Here is a 26,881-nt window from a genome sequence, read left to right as displayed (position 1 = left end):
CGCACTGTCACCGCACAGTTAAAAGTTCGCAGAACTTTTGAAAAAAAAAAAATTAATGTTGTTCTGAAGCTATTTTCTTGTGGCATTTTTATAATCAATTATATTCAAATGGGAAATAAGCCACAATTTTACCTAAAAATGATTTTATTAACGTTTCGACGCCCAAGTCGGGTGTCGTTGTCAAAATACAAAATAATACTAAATAAACAAAAATGTTGTTGCTTAGTAAAAAATTCTTCTAATAATTTATTTAATCTGACTCATTTATATCGGCAATTCAGACACGTATTATACATTTTAAAGTAGACGACTTTAAAATGATATTGCCAATATTGATGAGTTGCGTTCCTGGGACGACTTTACTAAAAGATAGTTCATTTGATTACATGAAATCAATCCCAACTCAAGAATATTCGCCATAAAAAATCATAGCATGTGATCTGTCTTTAAAAAGACAACCAAATGCAACGGTGGCAATGAAATTCTCGCGTTAGAGATTCCATAGTAAATCACGAGGGAAAACCAGGAAAAACCTCGTGATACTATCCCGACATCGTAAGTATTTGGGTTTACATTTAGTTTACTCTCAAAACCAATACCAAATTCTGACTTGATATTTTAAATTTTAAATAATACTAAATATGTACTAACTCGATATGTTACTGATTTATTAATTGTGATATTTTCTTTAAAATAAATAAATTTAAACGTTAATAAAATCATGTTTAGGTAAAATTGTGGCTTATTTCCCATTTGAATATAATTGATTATTAAAAAAATTAATGACGCGCTGATTGTAGACTGATGAGTTTCATTAGACGCTGATGAGTTTCATTAGAACTTTTTTCATATACACTCACCAGCACAAAAAACGGGCACCCAAAAAATGGGTCATTTTTAATGGCTTGTATTTTCTAAACCTGATGTCCGATTTAAGTAATTTTTTTAATATGTTATAGCCTTATTATCTGTCAATATCGTTGTAATAATATTGTTGCTAGACATGTACATTGTCATTGTATACAGGGTGTACGAATTAAACTGTGTTTTTTTCTCAAATTTTGGAACACCCTGCGGAATGTTCTAGCTTTTATAAAATACTGAAATTAAAACTCAACTATAGCCTCAGGTCTTCTTAACATTATGTTTTTTGATTCATTCGCTTATAATGGATAATAAAAAAGTTAGGCACTTTAACAACTACCCCTGTTTTTCGTCAATACAGGGTGTTTTTAAATAAGTACAAAAAACATTAAGGGGTAATTCTACATGATCAAATAATGACAGTTTGCTTTATAAATGTATGCCCGCAAATGCTTCGTTTCCGAGATAGGGGGTGTTCAAATTGTTCTTACAAACTGACGATTTATTTATTGCTCTAAAACGGTTTGTGATATGCAAATGAAATTTGGTAGATTTTAAGAAGAAATTATTGCACATATTTTGGCATACAACTAAGAATTTTATATTCACCATTGGCGTACATACGGGATATATTTATAATATTTATACCTGTATGCACGCCAATGGTGAATATAAAATTCTTAATTGTATGCCAAAAAATGCGCAATAACTACCTCTTAAAATCTATTAAATTTCATTTGCATATCACAAACCGTTTTAGAGCAATAAATAAATCGTCAGTTTGTAAGAACAATTTCAACATCCGCTATCTCGGAAACGAAGCATTTGCGGGCATGCGTTTACAAAGCAAACTGTCATTATTTTATCATGCAGAATTACCATTTAAAGTTTGCCGTACTTATTTAAAAACACTGTATTGACGAAAAACAGGGGTAGTTGTTAAAGTGTCTAACTTTTTTATTATCCAACAGAATGTTAAGAAAACCTGAGTCTATAGTTGAGTTTTAATTTCAGTATTATATAAAAGCTAGAACATTCCACAGGGTGTTTCAAAGTTAGAGAAAAAAACAGTTTTATTCGTACACCCTGTATACAGTGACAATGTACCTGTCTAGCAACAATATTATTACAGAGATATTGTTAAAGAATAAGGCTATAACATATTAAAAAGTTACTTAAATCGGATATCAGGTTTAGGAAATACAAGTCATTAAAAATGTCCCATTTTTTAGAGTGCCCGTTTTTTGTGCCGGTGAGTGTAGAAAAAAAAAACATTAAAAGCAAGGCTCTAGTATAATAATTATTAATTACTTATGTTTTTTATAGCTTTTGGAATTACCCCAGTTTCAAGATGTTATAAAAATTAAGACAATAGGATCTACTTATATGGCTGCTAGTGGCCTAAATCCATCTAGACAAATGAAGGTAAAATTTTAAAACTTTATTTTCTTTATTCTACATTTTTTTCCATATGTTCTATATTATATTGAAACAAATATATAGAAATATTGAAATATAGTAAATATAAAAATATGCTACAAAGCGCACTCCAATCTAAGTCGGCGAACACAGTGGAGGCGGTTTCTGCTTACGGTTAAACCGCGCGGACCCGCTTTTAAACGTTTTCAAAATTAATGCACGTCTTTAAATGTACATAAACATAGTCAAAGCAGGTCCGCGCGGGCCAACCGCTTTAACCCGCCTGACCGCTTTTACTAGAAGGAGAATTTAGTTTTTTCCGCGCGGTTTTAATGTTTACTCAAATGAGAATTTAGTTTATTCCCTCTTTTTGTCGCGCGAGTTCAGTGATCTTACAATGAATATGTAAATATGTATTTATGTAAATTACACCAGTTTTTAGTTAAACGATACTCCACTTTCTCCAAAATATAATTAAAAGTCTCTTGAGTCATGCTCATATACTGGAAGAATCGTTCATTATCTTCTTTTAATTTTTGAACTAGATGATAATATTCTCCATAAATTAATCTTTCTCGATTAATAGGGCAGTCAATGAGAGCAAGAACAGGTTATTACCTCCGAATTCTATCCTACTGCATGGATTTTAATGAAATTTTAGGAATAGCCTGAAAATATCTCCTTATTCAAAGTCTACCCTATGTCGATGTGTGCTTTTGTCTTGGGGGCGGTTCCCACCCCTTCTCGGGGATGGAAAATTTTTTGGTTAAACAACTACTTAAGTTGCTAGAGAACCTAATTCTAAGCAAAAACTGTATAATTTTTTTTTTTCGAAAACTCAATACTTTTTGAGTTATTCGTGCTTGAAAATTGGCCATTTTCATTGAAATATAACACCTCTCTTCAAACGGTTTTTTACGAATACCTTAAAAACAATGCATCTAACTAAAAAAATTATATAGAACATTTTTGTAGCTCATAAAAAAACAAAGAGATTCGTTCCTTCTTCAATCTTCTAGTTATAACACAAAAAGAGATATGGTAGGTAAAATTAGTTTGTTTTTTTGGTGCATGCTCAAATCAGTGTATTCAACTTGAAATAACAGAGAAACGGTCGATTTTAGGTGTATAATGCTACCAATACCTTTTATTTTGCTTGAAAAGTCCTTTCAAATAAGCAATATTAAATGTCGATTACATTCAAACTAAGCGAGATATGCTGCAAAAAATTGATGACTAACGAATTTTAAGAAAAAATTGAGAAATAATATTTAACCCCTCATCCACAAGAATTTAAATGCATCGTTTTCCTTCCACAATACATTTTACTACAGTGTTATTTTTATGTTCAAAAAGTTGAGCGGGTTTAAAATGAATGGTTTTTGAAAAAAAATAAGATCAAATTATAGAGCGCATATTTAAATTTTCTTGAAAATCTTTCTTTTTCTCCATGTAACTTGAAAATGATAAGAGATACTGTCATAAAAAATAAAATTAAAATGTTAATCATTTTCGAGTTACATGGAGAAATAGGAAGATTTTTAAGAAAATTTAAAAATGCGTTCAATAATTTGATCTTATTTTTTTCAAAAACCATCCAATTTAAACCCGCCCAACTTTTTGAACATAAAAATAACAATATAGTAAAATGTATTGTAGAAGGAAAACGATGCATTTAAATTCTTGTGGATGAGGGGTTAAATATACTTCTCATTTTTTTCTTAAAATACGTTAGTCATCAAATTTTTTACAGTTTATCTCGCATAGTCTGAATGTAATCGACATTTAATATTGCTTATTTTCAAGGTCTTTTCAAGCACAACAAGAGTTATCGGTAGCATTATACACCTAAAATCGACCGTTTCCCTGTTATTTCAAGTTAAATACACTGATTTGAGCATGCACCAAGAAAACAAGTTTTTTTCACTTACCATATCTCTTTTTGTGTTATAACTAGAAGATTCACAAAGGAAAGAATCTCTTTGTTATTTTACAAGCTATAAAAATGTTTTATATGGTTTTTTTAGTTAGATGCATAGTTTTTAAGGTATTCGCAAAAAACCGTTTGAAAAGGTATTATGTTTCAATGAAAATGGCCAATTTTCAACCAGGAATAAGTCAAAAAGTATTGAGTTTTCGAAAAAAAAATTATAGAACAGTTTTTGCTTAGTATTACGTTCTCTAGCAACTTCCGTAGTTATTTAAGCAAAAAATTTTCCACCCCCGAGAAGGGGTGGGAACCGCCCCCAAGACAAAAGCACACATCGGCATAGGGAAGACTTTGTTTCTTGAGCTATTCCCTACTTACTGTGAAAATATCACGTAAATCGATATAGTAGGATGGAATTCGGAGCCACATACCCTCATTGACTGCCCTATAATAGGATGTACACCAACTCTCTTTCTTTTCAGTTTAGTCAAAACAGAATCTAAAGCATTTATATCGTCATCGGAAGACGACATTTTGCTACAAGTAATAGACGCAACTGATAAATTTGAACGATCTCTCTCGCTTTTACCCGTCTTCACTGTGTTACCATACACGCGCGCGAGAACCGCGCGGTTTGCCCCTAAGCGGAAACCGCGTCCACTATGTGTGCCGCCTTAACCGCGTCCACTATATGTGCCGCCTAAATCGGCGCACATAGTGGAGGCGGTTTCCGCTTACGGTTAAACCGCGCGGACCCGCTTTTAAACGTTTTCAAAATGAATGCACGCCTTTAAATGTACACGAACGTAGTAAAAGCAGGTCCGCGCGGGTCAACCGCTTTAACCCGCCTGACCGCTTTTACTAGAATGAGAATTTAGTTTTTTCCGCGCGGTTTTAATGTTTACTCGAATGAGAATTTAGTTTATTCCCTTTTTTAGAATAAGAATTAATAGTTCTCCATGGATTAATTTTATAAATTGTACATTATAATAAACAAAAGTAATAAGGTCAATCTTATTGAAACCGTAATTGTGTGTGACTTAGGTATTTCTAAAAACATTCCAGTATTAACTATTAACTAAATAAGTACTTGAAAAATAAATTTACAACAAAACTACTTACCTCAATCTTATAACAAGCCTTTCTTCCGGAAGGATAACCTGCTTATGTAAATTACACCAGTTTTTAATTAAACGATACTCCTTCTTCTTCTTAAAGTGCCTATCCGTTCCGGATGTTGGCGATCATCATGGCTATGTTGACTTTGTTTACCGCAGCGCGGAACAGTTCAGTGGTAGTGGTGTTATACCACTTTCGTAAATTTTGAAACCCGGAAAGGCGTCTTCTTCCCGGTCCTCTTTTACCATTTACCTTCCCTTGGAGAATCAGTTGGAGAAGGCCGTAACGCTCTTGATTTCTCATTACATGTCCTAGATATTCTAATTTCTTTGTTTTGATGGTTATGAGAATTTCACACTCTTTCCCCATTCTACGCAGGAATTCCACATTAGTAATTCGGTCAACCCAGAATATACGTAAGATGCGCCTATAACACCACATTTCGAAAGCTTCGAGCCGATTCATAGATGCAACAGTTAGAGTCCACGAGTCCATTCCGTAGAGCAGAACTGTAAATATGTAGCATTTCAACAGACGGTATTTTGTTTTTAACGATATGTCTCGACTGTTGAAAGTGGGCCTCATTCTAACGTATGCTGCTTTCGCTTTTATGTATTATTCGCTGTTTAATTTCTGTTGAGTAGTCCCATTGGCTATTTAAATTCGTACCCAGATATGCATATTGCTCAACTCTTTCGATATTCTGTTGGTTGTCTGTAAGTTGAGCGTTTAATATTGGTTTTAACGATACTCCACTTTCTCCAAAATATATTTGAAAGTGTCTTGAGTCATTCTCATATACTGGAAGAATCGTTCATTATCTTTTAATTTTTGAAATAGATGATGATATTCTCCATAAATTAATCTTTCTCGATTAATAGGATGTACATCAACTCTCTTTCTTTTCAGTTTAGTCAAAACAGAATCTTAAGCAATTATATTATCATCGGAAGACGACATTTTGCTACAAGTAGTAGTCGCAACTGCCAAATTTGAACGATCTCTCTCGCTTTTAGCCGTCTTCACTGTGTTACCATACCGCGCGCGAGAACCGCGCGGTTTGCCCGTAAGCAGGAACCCGCTTCCACTATGTGTGCCGCCCTTATGCTTTGAAGTTATATCGAATTCCAGCGTCGTGGATCGAATTCCAGTGCCGCCCGGCGAGAACATCTAGATATTTTTATAATAAAATGAGTCATCATAATTAGCCATTTTGAGTGCACTGCTGAATATAGGCCTCCCGTAAATTATTCCATTGCGTCTTGAGCACCCTGGATCCAGTTGTGCTGAATGCGCTTGATGTCGCCCGACCACATTGTTGGAGGACATCCTCAGTTACGATAAACATCGTGTCTAGCTCTCCATTCTAAAATTCCATCGTTTGCATCTGGTAATATGTTCCGCTCAGTTCTATTTACCTAATTCATTAAAATGAGTACCTTAAAATGAGTTCTATAAAATGAGTACCTTGGTGCAATAATAGGCAGTTGAAGCGTAGTACTGTCCCTGATACGTTCCTTGTATACTATAGACCCAAGAGACAGCAGACTACCTGCTACAAACTCAAAGCCAGCGACGTTCTATCTATCGTAGAATTTCCTGTGTATGTTTTCCATTTTGTAGTTCCAGTTCGGGTTTCAGTCCAATATTCTTTTCGATCACATGTGCTCTGGAATTTTTTGTACATGCCGTTACAACTGCAGGGTTCTGTTTTCCAACTTTTTTGTAATTGAGCATTCTACTTTAATCCTGCTCCATATTTCCTCTGTGTTTAATCTATCCTCTCTAGTAATTTGTAAACATCTCTAAAGTTCAGTTAAACTGTTTATTTTATTTAATATTTATTCAATATTTCAACATATTTTGTTTTATGTTGATGTTGTCATTGGTCGTACTTGTGCTCCATATTATGGAGTAATATTAATAATTATGCTCTAGAAGATTCTTTTTGTTTTTTTTTTGGTAGATTGTTTAGCCATAAAAGTGCAGTAGATTGTTTTCCTTGTGCAAAAGTAACAGGTATACCTAGGTAATAGTTCACATCAATTTTTGAGTCGTTTGTTAGGTGATTCTTTTTGTTATGTCATTGCCTAATTTAATTTGCAGCTCTGTTTCCTTATACAATATTTATGTTATATTTACCCATTTCTCTCTAACGTGGATTTTTCACATTTCTCAATAAATTTTATTTCCTGGGCGCGCTATCGTATGCTTTCTCCAAATCTAAAAAGAATATTATGTGTTTCAATATTTTTCTCTTTATTTTTTTTTACAAAATAAATTGCTAAATACCTCTTTTGTCCTCTTTTCGACATCCTTTTAGTTCGCAAACTACATTTAATATCTGAATCCGAGTATGAAGTTTATTTTTATCTAATAGAATTGGCGAAACATGTTCAAAAATCAAATTTTATGCAAAAATGCGAAAAATCAATTTTGATGATTTTTCAACTTTACCTCGCTGTATCTTTGGTAGCTGTAAATATTTCCTTTTCAAAATTTTACTGTTTTTGAAATACATATTTGGATAACAATGAGATTTGTCCAAAATGTTTAAACAAATTAAAAGAGAAGTTGTTAATTTTTAAACATTTTGTAGATTTCGGTAGTTTCATGTTTATTTAAAAAAGTTGACTGACAAACTTTTTAGTTTATAATTTTAACTAACACAGCAATAAAACATATGTAATTTATGAATAAGTTTTCTGGAAAAGTTACGTGACTTTATAGACGAGCGGCACACTCCACAAAACGCTTATTTCTCGAGATACTGACCACGGTGTGGTGATTGGCTAATTTTGATCATACTTTATGTTTTTGATGGTGGTGAAAACGAAAATTAGGTTTATTTTAAATTTTACGTGGGGGAACGTTGTCAAAATCTCACTTTTACGCTAAAAATAAAAAAAAATTAAATCACCCTTTTTGCATTTAATTCGCAACAACTCTGTTCCATTTGCATATTTTTTTTGAAATTTTTATTGTTTACTAAGACTTATTAAGACAATGGGACCTGTTTAAAACCTGTTTTAAGTCTTATTATAATAAAAGTTAAGAATGGTTTAAAGTAAAAGGTGAAGATTTCTGAATTGACAAGTTTAATCGCAAAAGTTGAGTGACAAAATTTGAAATTTAGCTTTTTAATCAAATTAATGTTAAAATATAGAATACAATGAACAACATTTTTTATAGAAAAAAAAATGGTGCAACTTTTAATTCTAAGAAAAACGTGGTTACTTTTTTTTATTTTTAAGGTCAAATTGCGATTTTGACAATGTTTCCCCATCTAAAATTCAAAATAAACCTCATTTTCGTTTTCAACATCATCAAAAATATAAACTATGATCAAAATTAGCCATTTACCACATCGTGCCACTCGTCTATAAAGTCACATAGCTTTTTCCTATTGCATATTTTGACTTGAAATTTTCCAGAAAGTTCTTCATGACTTATGTTTTAATGCTGTGTGGATTAAAATTATAAACTAAAAAGTTTGTCACCCAACTGTTTTAAGTAAACATGAAACTTGCGAAATCTGACGACAAATTGTTTAAAAATTAACAACTTCTCTTTTCATTTGTCTAAACATCTCGGACAAATCTCATTGTTATCTAAATTCTTCAGAGATCTCACAGCAAAATTTTTAAAAGGAAATATTTACAGCGACCAAAAATACAGCGAGGTAAATATGAAAAATTATTAAAATTGATTTTTCGCATTTTTGCATAAAATTTGATTTTTGAACATGTTCCAGCAATTCTAGATAAAATTAAACTTCATAAATATTAAGATTCAGCGACCTCGAAAATATAAAGAACGGACAAAATTTGCATTCACGTATCATGGTCGCTTTTTCGATTTCTAAGCCTCAAATTAGGAGTGTGCCGTTCGCCTAATATAATTATCTACCGTAATATTTTATGAGTGTTCATTTATTTGTTTACATATTATTTTATGTATTTTTGCAGCCTGAGGATCCCATTCATGTTCGCTGGGCGCATTTAGCAATCTTGGTAGAGTTTGCTTTGGAACTGAAAAAAGCCCTGCAGAGCATTAACGAACAATCATTTAACCATTTTGTATTAAAATTAGGAATTAATCATGGGCCTATTACTGCTGGTGTAATTGGAGCGAGAAAACCTCATTATGATATATGGGGCAATACCGTAAACGTAGCTTCACGAATGGAAAGCACGGGCAAAGCTGGGTGTATACAGGTAAAAATTTATGCAAAGTATTTTATGTATATTTTGTAAGTATAAATTATCTATTATGTAACGTTTTGATAGCCCTAACGGTAATGATTGCATAGGTAAATATTTGATTAATTTCTTAACCTAAAAACCATTCCGAATATTTTTTATTGTCAATTGAATATTTTAATAATGATTATCAAAATCATAGAGAAAGCAAGAGGAAACTCCAATAAAATGAGAAGGGTAATTTGTACACGAGAACTGAAATTAGACAGTTCTGGCAAGGTGTTATATTTTCTCAACTCTGCTTTACGGGATAGAAGCATGGACACTTAACGCGTCGACTACTAAAAAGTTGGAAGCATTTGAATTGTGGGTGTATAGAAGAATTCTGAAGGTATCATGGACCGAGCATTTATAAACAACGAAGTCATGAGAAGAGTCAACAAAAGACCGGAAATATTGGAAACCATTAAGATGCGAAAGCTACAATACCTGGGGCATGTTATGCGTAATGAGAGATACAACATACTTCAATTAATTATCCAGGGGAAAATCCAGGGCAAGAGAAGTGTAGGAAGAAGAAGAATCTCATGGTTGCGTAACTTGAGGGAATGTTACGGATGCACATCAACCGAACTATTCAGAGCAGCAGCATCCAAGATCAGAATAGCCATGGTGATTGCTAACCTCCGTCGCGGAGATGGCACGTAAAGAAGAAGATCAAAATCATAGCGAATTGAGATAATGTGTCTAACGATGAAGAAGTTTAAGAACGAAACATCAGATTAAGGATGAAGGAGACTTTCGTCAAGGTCAAGAAGGAAGAGAAGATTAGGCAAGGGAAGAACAAGCATTGGAAGAAGATTAATGGAATTTAAATATTTTTGGACAATAACTGAAGATAATAACGGATTACAAGAAATCAAAAGTAGACTAACAAAACATACAAAATACAGATATACAAAACAAGCATATGACCCGTGGTGATGTGTGGCGGCGAAACGTGGAGGCAAACGAAGATAGGCCTGATCCCGCTTACCAAAAACATGTTGACTAACAGCAAGCTGAAAAATTTGTTAATAGCTTAACGGTGTCTAGTCGGACAAACTTTGATGTACGGGAACACTGAAACAGGTGAAGTTTTAATTGTTGAACACGTTACAGGTTTCGAACGTCAGACTACGAAAACGTCCCATGTATTTTGTCGGACAGAACTTCCAATTGATTTGTTACCCTTTCATTAAACTATCATGCCAAAATCAGACGCTCTTTACCATCAACATAATTTCTGTCATTTTACATGTTCCACGTGTCGGACTTATTAAAATACCCAACATATTTGTCGGACAAACATTTTTTCATATATTATATAAAGTTTGCCATTGAATCAACTGAAAAACAACCTGCTAGTTTTCACAATTCACAAAATCAGGTTCCACAATTAAAAATTCCCCTATTCCAATGTTCCCATACTTCAAAGTTTGCCCGACTAGACCCTGTTAAGCTATTAACAATTTTTCAACTTGCTATTAATCAACTTTTTTTGGTATGCGGGATCTAGCGAGTACGAGTTTGGGAAAGAACAATCCAAACGAAGATCTTTGGGCCGGTACTTGATGGAGGCACCGGTCAATATAGGATAAAAAATATAGAATAGAATAGAATAGAAATATGCTTTATTGCCACTGAAATTTTTTACAATTTTATAAGCTTATAAGCTTTTATAAGCTTTATTATATAAAGCTTACATACAGTCAAAAGGAAAACATAATATAAATAACAAATAACAACTACAATTTACTAAAATTAGATAAATCATCAATAATGTACAGTATAAAATATAAAAGCCAAGACAAAAACAATTTATTGCAAAATTTATATAAATTGCAAATTGAACATACAACAAATAAAATAAAATAAGTATAACATAAGGAACTGACAAATTTATGTTACTGCGTATGAAACCCAATTTTCTTAGTTATTCATTGAGAAATTCTTCTATTGAATAATATGGTCTTTTGGATAAATAGTCTTTTGTCATTTTACGGAAATTAGGGAAAGATGTTGCATATTTAAGTTGTAACGGAAGATAATTGTACAGTTTCTTTACGGAATGTAATATAAATTTCTTTACTAACTCAGTGGATGGAATCAGTAAATAAATATCAAAGATTGAATTTCTGGTGAAGTAAAGATGATTGGGCCTTGATGGAAAGACCTGAAGGTGTTTACGAATTAAACAAACCGTTTCTAAAATATATAAAGATGGAAGTGTTAAAATTTCGTGATCTCTGAAGTAACTTCTGCAATATGTAGATCTTCTGAGGCCAAACAGATATCTTATTGCCCTTTTTTGCAATCTAAAAAAAATGACATCAAATTGAGCAGCTGTACTAGAACCCCAAAAAGGAAGACCATATCGAAGATGAGACTCGAACAACGAAAAATATGTTATTTTAGAAGATGCTAAATTGAGTTCCCTTGAGACAGATCTTATTGCATAGCAAGCTGAGGCGAGTTTCTTACTTAATGAATCGATATGAAGGGAACATTTGAGGTTGCTGTCTAAAAAAATACCAAGAAATTTTATAGAATCAACGATACTGATCGGGCTGTTATTAAGAGGCAAAGGTTGAAGAGCTCCTTTATAGGATAATGCTACTGTTTTATTTACGTTAAAAGAGAGTAAATTAGAGTCAGACCAGGTCTTTATCGTCAGTAGATCCGAAGTTATAGTTTCATGAAGAGATGCAATAGTTGAGTTGCTCCAAGTGATACTGGTATCATCTGCAAAAAGAAAAATTTTCCCATTGATTTTAAATTAGTGATGTCATTTATAAAGATGAGTAAAAGTAGAGGACCCAATACTGAACCTTGTGGTACTCCACACACAATGTTTTTGAGACTAGAGTCAGTATCATTTGCTCTAACTAGTTGTTTCCTATTATTCAACTAGAATTGGAACCAGTTCAAAGAAATACCACGAATTCCATAGAAATTTAGTTTTATAATCAAGATATCGTGATTTACACAATCAAAAGCTTTGGCATAGTCGCAGAAAACAGTGGCAGTATAAACATTATTGTTTAGTGCTTGGTAAACCTCATGTAGTACAGAAAACATGGCATCAGTGGTACATTTATTTGTTAAAAAGCCGAACTGATTTTGTGATAAAATGTTGTTATCAACGATAAAGGACATAAGTCGAATGTTAATGAGTCTGTCAATAATTTTGGAGAGCACCGGTAGTAAGGCATATAGTAAGGGGTAGCATAGATAGGCAATATAGTAGGGGTAGTAAGGTCTATAGTTGCAGGCATCAGATTTTTCGCCACCCTTATGAAGAGGAATAATAATGGCTGTCTTTAGGCACTCTGGAAATTTACCTTTTTCGAAGGAATCATTAATTAGTGAGAGGAGGATTTCCAACACATTTTCTGTGAGATTAGAGAAAATTTTTATAGATAGTCCATCAGTACTACAGGATGATTTGCTTTTGATACTATTGATTGTTTGGATCAGTTCAGAGTTATCGACTGGTCGTAAAAATAATGAATTCGAGACCTTTCTTGAATTAGGAAGATAGGAAATGGGATCTTGTTGCGGCAAAATTGTTGATGTTATGTTTTTACTCACATTAACGAAATAGTCGTTTAGACTTTCAGGATTTGGAAGGGAAAATGATTGAGCTGTGTGAGTTTAATTTCGAAGATCGTTTATTATAGACCAAGTTTCTTTTGCAACACTTTTAAAGCTTCCCAGACGATTTTGATAATAGGCTTTTTTAGCTGACCTGACAAGTTTTAGATATGTTGTCCTATACTTCAAGATATATTCAGTGACAGCAACATTGGTAGTAAATTTCTTGATGTATAGTAGTGAACGCATATTCTTTCGTAACCCAAGGTTTCCGATGTTTTGGCTTAATAGGAATTAAAGGAAATGCCTTATTGAAGATGTGGAGAAGCTTATCTAGAAAAACACTGAAATTATAGTCCACGGCCATAGAAGGAAATTGCCACTCACAAGTTAAGCATAAATTTTGGAATTTACGAAAATTCTGGGCGGAAAAAATCCTACCTAAACGTCGGGTTTTTGAGGAGGGTTTGCTGAAGATGTTAAACTTGGTATACACTGCTTCATGCTCAGACAGTCCCACATTAATAACTGTAGAGCAGACATCAAGGGGTGAGAAATCTGAGACAATATAATCGATTATGGTAGATGTAGTTTTTGTAATCCTTGTAGGAGAATTAACGTGCATTGAGAGACCATACGATTCAAATATGTTTGCCAGGGACACTTGGGTAGCACTAGCAGCAGCATAATTAATGTTAAAATCACCGCATAGAATTTTTCTGCTTTTTTGAGGCAGGTCATCTAACAAATTTAGCAGGTTCTGAAAATAGTTCCACGGTAGAATCAGGTGATCTATAAATGCAAATAATGTAAAGATTAAGATTTTTATTATAAACTAAGGAAAACTCAAAGAAGGATTCACTTAACGAAAAGTGATATTTTGTTACCAGAGAAAAATCATTATTTCTAGAGAGAATCAGGGTGCCTCCATGAGCCGAACTTGGACGATCATACCTGGCAATTGGGGTATATTTTTCTACAAAAAAAGGCTCGTTAACTTCAAGCCAGTGCTCTGTAACCGCAACTATCTGAGGAAATCCTATTTCCTCCAGAAACAAAAATAATTCATCAGTTTTATTTCTTATAGAACGAATAATAATCAGAACCATGCCAAAGTTGTCATCACTGAAATAATTTGAGGTTTCTAGTACCTCAGAACACGTCGTGTTATTTAAAAATTTCGCTTTGGAGAGCCAGTGGAATAATAACTTCGGTGACATTCCCTTGTCTTTTGTAGGTGTATAGTTCTTTCCGAAGTGATATAGGACCTATAAGCGGCAAGATCAGCTTCCACTTCAGCTGGACCAATTCCATATGCATGGTTAAATTCTAGAAGAACTTTTCGTAGTTCTTCAGTCTTAGTAGGTAGTCCTTCGGAAGCCAAAAAGAGTTTCACGCTGGTGTTGGTATATCCGTCGTAAAATACATAAGCAGGCTGATCGTGAAGAAAAGCAAGATGTAGTTTAATCGCCTTTAAGATGTCCGGTTACCTTAATCTTGCAAGAAGATATCGACTGTTCAAGTTATTAGTTAGTCTAACTCTTGGTGGTGTTAAATGATCCAAATTTATGGATATAACATAATAAAGAACCTCAAAAGACTCCAATGAGAAGACACGTCCGAAGCAATTCTGACGAAAGAAGAGTAAGGCTGGTAAGGAAAGAATTGCCAACTGGAAGAAGACCACGTAGACGACCTCAACTACATTGGCGAGATAATATAGCAGGAGACCATAAAGCTATAGACATGGAGAATTGAATAGATGTTGTTTAAGACGGGAAGAATGGAGGCATGTTACCAAGTAGGCTAACACTTACGAAGGGTTGTAACGCCGCGGAGTAAGTAAGTAAGCTGAAGAAGCTTTACTTAGATCAAAAATACAACAACAGTAGTGAGTAGCTCTTTATAACTGTATTAGTCCCATTTCACTCATATTATATTTTGGAAGCTGTTGATTTTCTTCACCTCTCTGGGATCTTGAAATTTATTTACATGGATTAGGTATGTACTTCCTATCTTACCATTAGTTCAGAGAAATAAGGAAAAAAATATCATGTTGGTGACACAACCCCCTCCATGCAGAAACCAAATTTTTTGAGTAGTGTGGATATCAGAGTTGTAAACAAATGAAGATCAAAAAACACTAAATTTTCGCTTTTTTCGTCTATTGCCAAAAGGTTAAGCATTTTAAACAAATTTGGAAGTAAGAAACTCATAAATCATATAAAAAACTTCAATATGGCGTCCGCTGAATATGTCTATCCTTATTGGTTGCTTAGAAAATTGCAAAACAATTCATAAATTTTGAGTTTATATAAATGTTCATAATTTATGTAAAAATTAACGTAGTACCTTCTTAGTACAGGGAATGCTGGAACTTCTGGTGCTTAAATTATACACTAAATTTTATAGCAATTGGTCCAATAGTTTAAAAGTTATTTAATTTGTTTTTCCAAAATTAATTTTTTTGCAACACTATAAGTCAGAAAATCATGAGGTTACAGTAATACTTTGGATAGTTTGTGAAAGAAGAAGATTTATACTAATAATTTAATTTAAAGAAAGCGACAAAAGCTAATTCTAAGTATCGCAAAATTATTTTGCAAGAACATGTCGATTTTTTGCTTATAAACAATTAGAATAACCTTTTAACCATTACCCGTAAAAAATTTACGTTTTCATATTTAGAAAGACTGAATTTTTATATAAATTTAAAAAAATAAAAACTTGTCCTAGGACTATTAGGGACGAAGTTAGCCCCCCCCCCACTTTTTAAGTCACAGCAGCTTTCTTTATAGCAATTACGAAATCAAATCAGTCACATTTGAAAGAACATACTTCAGAGTTTTAATGTACTAAATATAAAAAATATATACTTTCAAACAAATCGTCCACAAAGCTTCAAAATGTGACCCTTAAAATCGGCCGGCCTTGAAACTTGGAAGATTGATGAGAAGGTGGAAGGAACTGTTAGCTTATCTCTTGTTCTCGCCTATGAATTTCGACGTTTCTTTTTTTAATTTGTATTTACTTTTTGCATACAGTACGAGTATGCATTATTTAAATAAACTAATTGTTATATACACCATCAAATTTGTTTAAACTTTTTTTTTTCAATTTTTTTAAATAATATTTGAAGTAATTTTCATCACAAAACATATATATTTATGAATAATATAATAATACATAGTTTTTTATTAAACTTAGTAATAATTTAAAGTATGAAAAAACAAATTATCCCATTCAATTGTTTCTAAAAATAGTATTGGTCTATGGAAATCAGAAAATCTCAAATGAACTAGGTTTTATTTTTTTTTGTAAACATGCTATTAGATGAATGAAAAACTGAGGTTACAGAACCACCAAAAAGAGATAAACGTAATTTATCGGGTTTGGACATTTAAATAACTATGTAAATTGTGTAAACAATTTTTGGAAATTCTTTTACGATATTTTTAGGATGACTTTGTTGGCAATCATAGGAGTGGATCATATGCACTTGACTTTACAATAACTTATAATAAATAGGTAACTGATAATTGTTACTTTTTTCATAAAAGTGTTCCTAGATAAATCTTTTTTAATTTCATTTTAATAGTGTTGTTATAATACCAAAATGTATGAAATATCTTAATTTTTGTTTTTTTTTCAATCTACAATATTGTAGAAAAGTTCTGAAAATAATTTTGTTCTTTTTATTCTCTCTCTAATGTTGTTACATTTCATTTTTCGTTTATCTAGTAGCATGTTTATCAAGAAATAAAACCTAGTTTATTTGAGATTTTCTATTTTCAATTCAATATTATAAGCCAATGTTAGATTTAGGAATAATTGAATAGGATTAGTATATGCATAATAATTACAGGGTGTAACAAAAATACAGGTCATAAATTTAATCGCATATTCTGGGACCAAAAATAGTTCGATTGAACTTAACTTACCTTAGTATAACTATGCACATAAAAAAGTTACAGCCCTTTGAAGTTACACAATGAAAATCGATTTTGTCCAATATATCGAAAATTCCGAGAGATTTTTTATTGAAAATAGACATGTGGTATTATTATGGCAGGAGCATCTTACAAAAAAATTAGAGTAAAATATTGACACCCCATAAAATGTTTATGGGGGTTTTATTCCTTTAAACCCACCCAAACTTTTGTGTACGTTCCAATTAAATTATTATTGTGGTACCATTAGTTAAACACAACTTAAAACTTTTTTGCCTTCCAGTACTTTTTCGAAAAGTCAGTTTTTATTGAGATATTTTGAATATTATATTAGTCAAATCCACCACATATTTGTAAATATAGTTAAGTACGATTATGGAGACTACTTGGTAATCGTATGAAAATTTATTTATAATTTACATTTTTAGGCATATTTTGAACCATATTAAAAAAGAAGGCACATCTTGATAAAAGGTGCCTTATCGAAAAATATTAAGAGACAAAAAAGTTTTAGAAACATTGTGTTTAACTAATGGTACCGCAGTAATAGTTTAATTGGAACGTACACAAACATTTGGGGGGTGTAAAGGAACAAAACCCCCATAAAATTTTTATGTAAACATATTAAAAAAGAAGCCGCAACCCGATAAAAACTGCCTTATCGAAAAAATACTAAGAAGCAAAAACGTTTTAAAACAGTGAGTTTAACTAATGGTACCACAATAATAATTTAATTAGAACGTACACAAAATTTGGGGGGTTTAAGGGAACAAAACCCCCATAAAATTTTTATGGGATGCACAAATTTCACTACAATTGTTGTTTAAGATGTTCCTGTCATAAGGATGATACATCTCAATTTTCAATAAAAATTTTTTAATAGTTTTCGATATATTGGAAAAAATCGATTTTCATTTTGTAACTTCAAAGGGCTATAACTTTTTTTTATGTGCACATTTGTAGGTAAGTTAGGTCCAATCGATCTATTTTTGGTCCCAGAATATGTGATTTAATTTATGACCTGTATTTTTGTTACGCCCTGTATAACTAATATGTACGTTTTACAATAAAAGTTACATCCAATATTATTTAAAAAATTGAAAAAAAATTGTTTAAACAAATTTGATGGTGTATGTAACAATTAGTTTATTTAAATAACGCCTCTTCGTAATATACGTAAAAAGTACATACAAATTAAAAAAGAAACAACGAGTTAAGTAATCGAGAACCAGAGATACAGTTAACAGCTCCTTCCCCCCTCTCATCGCTATCCCTAGTTTCAACGCCGACCGATTTAAAGGATCCCCCAAACCGACGCGAAAGTTTTGCGACGCGAATTTTCCGTAGCGGAACATTCGCAGGCGGAGCGGTAGCGGACAAGGGTTCCCCATATTGACGCGAAAGCCGACGCGACTATTCGCCATACAAATGTGAACAAATTATATTTTTAAACCGGCCAACAGGTTTAGGAAATACAAGACATCAAAAATGACCAAATTTTTAAGTGGGCGTAATCTCTATGCACCCAAATTAATAATAATATTATAATATATAATGAAAACTTATCATTTTCTCCTAATTCTGACCCTATACTATTCCAGACTTTATCCTTTTTTCTTATATTTTTATAATCTTCCTCCGTTAAATCATATATTATAGGATATTGTTTAACAATTTCAATGAGTGTTACTGTAACAACCATTTTAAAACACGCGAAACTACAACGGTAGCGGAAAAAACCGTGCATGCAGCGTTTCATGAAAGGAACGCTGTTCTGCCGCGACCGTTGCGGATTCCGCGCAAAGTGGTCTGAACACGTTCATAATCCGCCGTGCCTATCGATTCGCCGCGATTCCACGTAGGTTGCGGTTGCGAAAGTTTCGCGTTGGTTTGGGGATCCTTAAAGGGTCACATTTTTAAGCTTTGTAGACGATTTCCTTGAAAGGAAATCTTTTGTACACTTGGTAAGTTAAAACTTTGAAGAATGTTCTTTCAAATGCGGCTAATTTTATTTCTTAATTGTTATAAACAAAGCTGCTGTGAATTAAAAAAAGAAGGGTGTTAACTTCGTCCCTAATTATTGTCCTAGGACAATTGTTTTTCTTTATAAATGTGTATAAAAATTCAGTCGTTCTAAATATGGGAAAATAATTTTTCTACGGGTAACGGTTAAAAAGTGATTCTAATTGTTTATAAGCAAAAAAATTGACATGTTCTTGCAAAATAATTTTGCAGTATTTAAAATTATTTTTTGTCACTTTTTTTAATTAAGTTAATAGAATAAATCTTCTTCTTTCATAAACTGTCCGAAGTGTTACTATAACCTCATTTCTTTCTGACTTATAGTGTTGCAAAGAACATTAATTTGGGAAAGTCAAATTAAATAACTTTTAAACTATTCGACGAATTGCTTTGAAATTTAGAATATAATTTAAACACCAGAAGTTTCAGCATTCAGTGTAATAAGAAAGTTCTAACTTAATTTTTACATAAGTTATGAACATTTATAAAATCTCAAAATTTATGAATTATTTTACAATTTTCTAAGCAACAAATAAGGATAGACATATGCAGCGAACACCATACTGAAGTTTTTTATATGATTTATCAGCTTCCTACTCTCAAATTTGTTTAAAATGCTTCACTTTTTAGTAATAAACGAAAAAAGCGATAATTTGGCGTTTTTTGATCTTAATTTGTTTACAACTATGTATATCATCAAAATCGGCTGCAGGAAACATATAGGTTATTAATATAGAAGATGTCCATACTACTCAAAAAATTTGGTTTCGGCCTGAAGTGGGATGTGTCACGAGAAAAATCTTATTTCTCTGGACTACATGTTTTGTTGGTTTCATTTCTGATACCTTGGTATCAATCCCTTGTTCCTAAAGTTCCAGCTACATTTCGTTGTTGTCCATGCCAGGATCTTTTTTCCTTACAACTTTCGTCGTTACTTCCTCTTTTTCGGTGTATCTATGGAAAGCATGCCTTTTGGTTTATTTACCCCTTTTTTAGATTATTATTATAGCCCTGGCTGGTTTTGGTAAATAAACTAGTACCTGTCCGTTATACAGGTGCTATATGAAAATTACTGTGTTTAAGACCTCCGTGATATCCATCACTAGTGCAGCATTCCTATTTGACTCAATATAACGTTTGGTCGGATTCTTTTTCCCCCTGTTACATCTTTTTCTTTGGTACTACCGTTTTCTAGTAGCTGGAATCGATTTATAGTTGGGACTTGGCTAGACCATTCCCTCTTTCAAGCATCTAAAATCAAAGCGGACATCCATTGCTTTTACTGACCACAAGAAGTGGAGATAGTTTATCTAAGTAGAGGAGTAGATCTAAGTATATATAAGTGAACGTAGTAGATCAGCAAGAAATTGCTAAGCACAATTAATGTACATATTAGTACTCAAGGGTTAAAGAACTGAAACGAAAATTTTCTACGTGAGACCTTTACTGGGACTTCCAATTAACTAAGTCTAGGATATCCAGAATAAGTAAAACGGTTGTATTAAAAGGAGATCACGATTTCAACATTACATCGACAACGAGACTATTCTGAATGTAGGAAAGAAGAAAAGTGTTTATTTGGAAATAAGGAAAAAGAAAAAATATGTTACTATTTACCATTATTTTTTAATATTACTAAACTTGATGTATTAGGTATTAATTTAAAAAATATGGAATGAAGAATAATTATCAAAAGTCATGGTCGGAAGCAATAATATTTGTCCCATTTACAAAAAGAAGATAAGACTGAATGCAAAAATTACTGAGTCATACCATTGCTAAACGTATGCATACGCGTACAAAATATTAGCAATGCATATAAAGAATGTACTAAAAAAAAAGAGAATTGGAAGATATAATTGATGTATACCAGTCGGGCTTTAGACAAGGTAAAACCACAACAGAATATATTTTCTTGCTGACAGAGATACCAACGAATCGGAACCAAACGGAAAACTATCAATACCAACAATTTCTTAGTAAATGAAGGAGTAAGGCAAGGTGACCAAATATAGAAGAAGAAAAAAAATAGACAAATGAAAGCGAACAGGTCTGTTTATGTATTAAATAGGCTACTAAGAAATGAATGTGTCTCTTCTTCTTCTTATTTACGTGATACCTCCGCGACGAAGGTTGGCAATCATTATTGCTATTCCAATTTTTGACACTACAGCCTGAAAGACTTCATTTGAGCAGCATCCATACCATTCTCTAAGGTTTCCCAGTCAGGAATTTTTTCTTCTACCTATGCTGCGCCTTCCTAGAATATTTCCCTGCATTATTAATAGATGCATATCAATAGGTACCAAATTAAAAATATGCAGAACCGTTATTAGGCCATAGAAACGTATGCATCATAGACATCGACATTAAATAAAAAGCAACAAGAAATATTACAGATATGGGAACGAAAAGTACTAATGAAAATATTTGGAGGAAAAATGGAGAAACTCGTTTGGACCGGAAAGACAAATGAAGATCTAAGAGAGTTCTATGGGGATCCCAGCATACTAGTAGCAATAATAAACCAACAACTAAGATGGCTGAAAAACATAAAGAGGTTGGCAGAGGTTAGACTACTAAAAATACTACTGTCAAGTACAATAATTGGAGAACGTTAGAGAAGAGGTCGGACCAGAATAAGGAGGAAAATGGATATTGGAGATAATCTAAAAAGCCTTAATGTCACAAATTGAAGGATGCAAGTAATGCACAAGAACGGATGTAGGGGAATGGTCAATCAAGCCATGGGCCCACTAATCTGGACGCTCTAATTTTTATTATTAAACTTTATTTAAGGAAAGAAAAAAAATGTTACCTATATTATTTTATCAATCTACATTTATTTAATTTTCTTATAAAAATGTGTTTCAATTAAACAATCTATTATTACCATTCACTAAATATTCATTCATGTTCCAGGTAACAGAAGAAACCTGTGAAATTCTTCAACATTTCGGATACCAATTCGAACAAAGAGGCCTAGTTGCAGTAAAAGGAAAGGGCCAATTAATGACCTATTATTTATTAGGAAAAGCTGGAAAAATAACCCCACCTACAGCACCGGTGTCTCCAATTGCTGGAGTAGGAACCATGGAAACAGTTAATGAAGAGGACGAGTCACACGACAGTCCAACATCCAAGTCTGATGATAAAACTGTAATCGAATGCTCTGAGAAGATGGATGATGATGTATTTACGTCAGATTCTGGATGTGAAGAGCCAAAAGAACTAAATGAAGCTTCTCTATTATTAAGTTAAAAAAATTAAATACATTATATTTTTACTAATTTTGATTTTTGTATAGAATTAAGTTTAGAAAGTTTACCTAGGAAATAATTATATTGTAAAAAAAGGTTATGATATTTTTGTGTTCAGACATTTGTTCAAATGTCCTTTTCTGTTCAGATATAAAATTAAGGCACCACTAAATCCTGATTTTTAATGTTTTTTGGATCGCATTTTAATGCAGGCTTCAGTTATTTTTAAAACGGCTTTACTTATTTTATATTTTGTTTTAAAATAATTTATATACTTAATCATAAAATAGAATTTGAATGTTATAGGGCAGTCAATGAGGTTATTTGGCTCCGAATTACATAGTATATTTAATAAACTAGAATAAAAATATCAATATTTCTATTACAAAAAAGTGATTAATTTCAGAAATAATACAAGTCTATTGTTTAAAAGAGTAATACAGTCTAGTTTACTTGGTTTGTCGGTAAAAAAAATCATTATTGACGAAATAATCACCCATGGAATATCTTGTATTATTTTTTGCATGTTTCGTCATAGAAATGTTTAACATTTTGCTAATTATCAAAACTACGATTTTGACTTGTCTTGTTTCTAAAATGACAACAAACTCAACTCAACAAATTTTTTTTAGTGGTGGCCTTAGTCTTTCATTCCTTAATTTAAGCAAAATATCTACAAATTTTGTTGCTATATTCACTACCAAAGTGCTTATATATTTTTATTTGTGATCGAATATACATAGTTTAGTGTAATGGATTGAGTTTGGCACATTTTCTAGAGTATTTGAATAAAAATGTAATAACACCACTAAAGTAAACATGTTAAAAGCATAAAATATTATTTGTAAACCTGTAAAATAATATACATTTTAAATCATGTTCTACAATGATAAAAAATACAATAAACAAAATTCCATTGTTATATTTAAATTTTTCTTTTAAAGTAAATTAATCCTACTACTTACTTTTTAAATTTTAGTCAACAACTCTTCTATTTATAGTATAAAATAATAAAAGTAATCTGGAAGGGATCAATTGTTGCCTAGGACATTTAGCGCTCTTATCACTTATTCCTATTATCTTATAACAAAATCTTATTTTTGTAGATGGGAAAATCGTCTAAAAGCCATATCAAACATCATTCCAATGCATCAAACGAGGTATTACAACTTGTGTTGGATTCAGAGTGAAAAAGAATATATTCCGACACATTCTTGCCACTTGAAAATCCTTCTCTCGGATACCCGTCTGATGCCACACTATCCGACTAAAACTTCTACACAACGGCGTAACCAGGTTGATCCTAAGGAGGGTTCTATCTATCTAATCAGCCCTAAACATCCATCCTTGGTTATCGGCCTCCTCTTCCTTCTTCCATGTCTCTCTATCTTAAGGGGGGGGGGCGTTACAACTTCAAAATGGCTTGATTTGTCAACAACACATAATGGTGTTAAGCGTATAGAGCTGAAAGTAGATCCCAGTGGGGGAGGGGTGGTTATAATCCCCAAATCCCCCCTGGTTACCCCTATGATTCTACTCAATCTCTCTTTCTACACGCGTTTAACATTGATATCTATGTTATGCCTGTTTGTGGTATTTTCCTGAATCTCTTTATTTTCAATGATTCTCGTTACTGTCTCTAGTTCTGATTTGATCTCATGTTCTCACCTTCTTCTCCTGGATACCCCTGTGATGCCATACCATCCGACTAAAACTACCCTATTCTCCTCAACGGCGTAACCAGGTTGATCCTAAAGGGGGGATTACAACTTCAAAATGGCTTGATTTGTCAACAACACATAATTATGGTGTTAAGCGTATTCGCGATGTGCAAGTACTTGGAAAGGGAAACGAGAAACGACCGTGCGCGAGTCGCGGAGAAATATTGCATCTATCTTAAATAATTCATATTGTCAACTGAAATTGTCAAATTGACGTATATTTCATAATTTCTGTCATTGACGCAGAAAAATTATATATTGCTCCACAATATTGATATGATATGCAATTATTATATAAAGGTAAATTTAATTAATTGTATTTTGCTTGCAGTACTGCATTTTAATAACTGATTTTATTTACTACATACAATTGTTTACGTTTGCTAAACATAACCTGCATCTTATTTTTTCTTCTTATTATTTTTTTGGACTATGGTCTTGACAATTATCCAGCAACCAGAACTAATATAATTGGCCAATATAATTAAAAGTGCGAATAAAAGTACAGAGCGTAGAAATAGAGGTCGCTTTGCCGAACTTGCACGGTCCCAATAGAGCTCAAAGTAGATCCCAATGGGGGGGAGGGGTTATAATCCTCCCCAAACCCCCGCCCCCCAGGTTACGCCTATGATTCTACTCAATCTCCCTTTCTTCACGCGTTTAACATTGACATCTGTGTTATGCCTGTTTGTGGTATTTTCCTGAATCTCTTTATTTTCAATGATTATCGTTATTGTCTCTAGGACTTCTTTGATCTTATGTTTTCACCTTATTCTCCTCATTCCACGTCAAATATATAGCTCACTATAATTACTCCAACCCTTATGTACCTATCGCTTTGCTTTTTTGTTGCCAAATCTTTTGCATTAAAATACACAATCTTCAGCTATTAAAATACACAATCTTCAGCTATTAAAATACAATATAATAAAATACAAACATAGGAACTAATAAGTTTAAGCAGCTGTATTTGACACCCAAATATATATAAATATACTTTAGTTACTTGAATATTACTGTAATTTGATAGTGAGTCATTAAGAAACTCTTCTACTGAATAATTTGATCTATTAGATAGATCGACTTTTGTCATTTTACGGAACTTGGGGAAAGATGTTTACAGATTTAAGTTGTTAAGGAAGATGGTTGTATAGTTTTTTTGCAAAATATAATATAGATTTCTTTACTAACTCAGAGGACAGGATTGGTAAATAGACGTCAAAGGTAGAATTTCTGGTGGAGTAGTCATGATGAGGCCTTGCTGGAAAGACATGCATGTGTTTACAAATTATCAAGCAAACATTTTCTAAAATATACAAAGGTGGAAGGGTTAAGATTCTGTGATCTTTGAAGTAACTTCTGCAATGTGTTGTTCTTCTGAGGCCAAACAGATATATTATTGCTCTTTTTTTAATTTAAAAATATTATCAAATTGGGCAACTGTACCCGAACCCCAAAAAAGAAGACCATATCGAAGACGAGACTTAAACAAAGAAAAATATGTTATTTTAGAAGATGCTAAATTGAGTTTCTTCGAAACAGATCTTATAGCATAGCAGGCTGAGGTAAGTTTCTTACTTAACAAATTGATATGAAGGGACAATTTGAGGTCTAAAAAAATACCAAAAATTTTTACAGAATCAACGGTAGAGATCTGGCTGTTATTAACAAGCAGGTGTTGAAGAGCACCTTAATAGGATAATACTACTGTCTTATCCACGTTAAAGGAGAGTAAATTAGAGTCAGACCAGGTTTTTATCGTAAGCAAATCAGAAGTTATAGTTGCATGAAGAGTTGCAAAAGTTGATGATGAGTGTCGTCGTCAGCTGATTACTATTTATATTAAACAACTATAATTTAACAGCCCATACAATACTCAGGGGTAAATAAGTGTATTCCTGCTGTCCTACCCCATCACAAGAGGAAAACACCCTAATCTTCATAAGATTAGTGCTTTAATAACTTGCTTGGTATTAGTTTGTATAATTTTATTTGCTTCCGGGGCCTATAGAAGTTGTTCTCTAACTGCTTTGAGCATATTTCACAGTACGGTCGCTTTATTCTGATACTAATTTTTAAGTTTTGTTCCTTATTTTTTGAAAATATATGCTTCCTCTATTATTAATGTTTTAAATCATATGTATGCATCCAGTTTTTATCCGTATTTTTGTTTCACCTCCTCTCTGAACTATGATTTTTCATTACGTTTTTTTTCTTTATACTGTTTGTTTCCTTAATGCTTCTATAGCTGTAATACAAATAGCTTTTTATATATTAAAACTTTAAAAAGGGAGTAAGCGCTGTAGTTGGCTGTATACCTTCAATATAACAACGTGGAATGAAGTAAACACTTTTGTTGTATGTAGGCATATATGAATTTATTAAAAAATCTTAAAATTTATCCACGAAGGAGTGGAAGTACAAAACGTTTTCGGTCAAACTGACCATCATCAGTGTAAACCTGGAAATAAATAAACCACTAAGATTAAAAAGCAAAAGGGTGAAATGTTGACAGTTAAATAAATTTTAAGAAAATGTGATTACTTACGTCCAGTGTACAAGTAATTGAAACAAGCCACTTCAGTAGGTATAAAAACCTCAAAAATACATTATTGTTACATCCTATAATGAAAACTGGTCGACATTAAGTCGATGTCTTAAGATTTAAAGATCACATGAGAATGTATTTCATCCTTGCTCGAAAATTGCACAATATGCACAAGGTAAGTACTTGTGTTCAGGTGAGAGGTTACGAACC

General features: G+C 32.5%; 1 protein-coding gene across 1 annotated transcript in view; it reads left to right on the top strand.

Moving 5' to 3' along the window:
- LOC114331837 (adenylate cyclase type 3) overlaps positions 1-23,324 on the top strand; it is a 682,543-nt gene extending 659,219 nt beyond the window's left edge. Inside the window, exons 18-20 of the mRNA XM_028281519.2 lie at positions 2,191-2,289; positions 9,301-9,549; positions 22,065-23,324. Of these exons, the coding sequence (XP_028137320.1) occupies positions 2,191-2,289; positions 9,301-9,549; positions 22,065-22,403 (687 nt within the window). The 3' untranslated portion in view covers positions 22,404-23,324. The remainder of the gene's footprint in view (positions 1-2,190; positions 2,290-9,300; positions 9,550-22,064) is intronic.
- Positions 23,325-26,881: the final 3,557 nt, after the last annotated feature.

This window comes from Diabrotica virgifera, chromosome 4 (assembly GCF_917563875.1).
Source record: "Diabrotica virgifera virgifera chromosome 4, PGI_DIABVI_V3a".
NCBI lineage: Eukaryota > Metazoa > Arthropoda > Insecta > Coleoptera > Chrysomelidae > Diabrotica > Diabrotica virgifera.
Note: the sequence above shows the minus strand (reverse complement) of the source record. Positions and strands in the feature narration are given on the sequence as shown.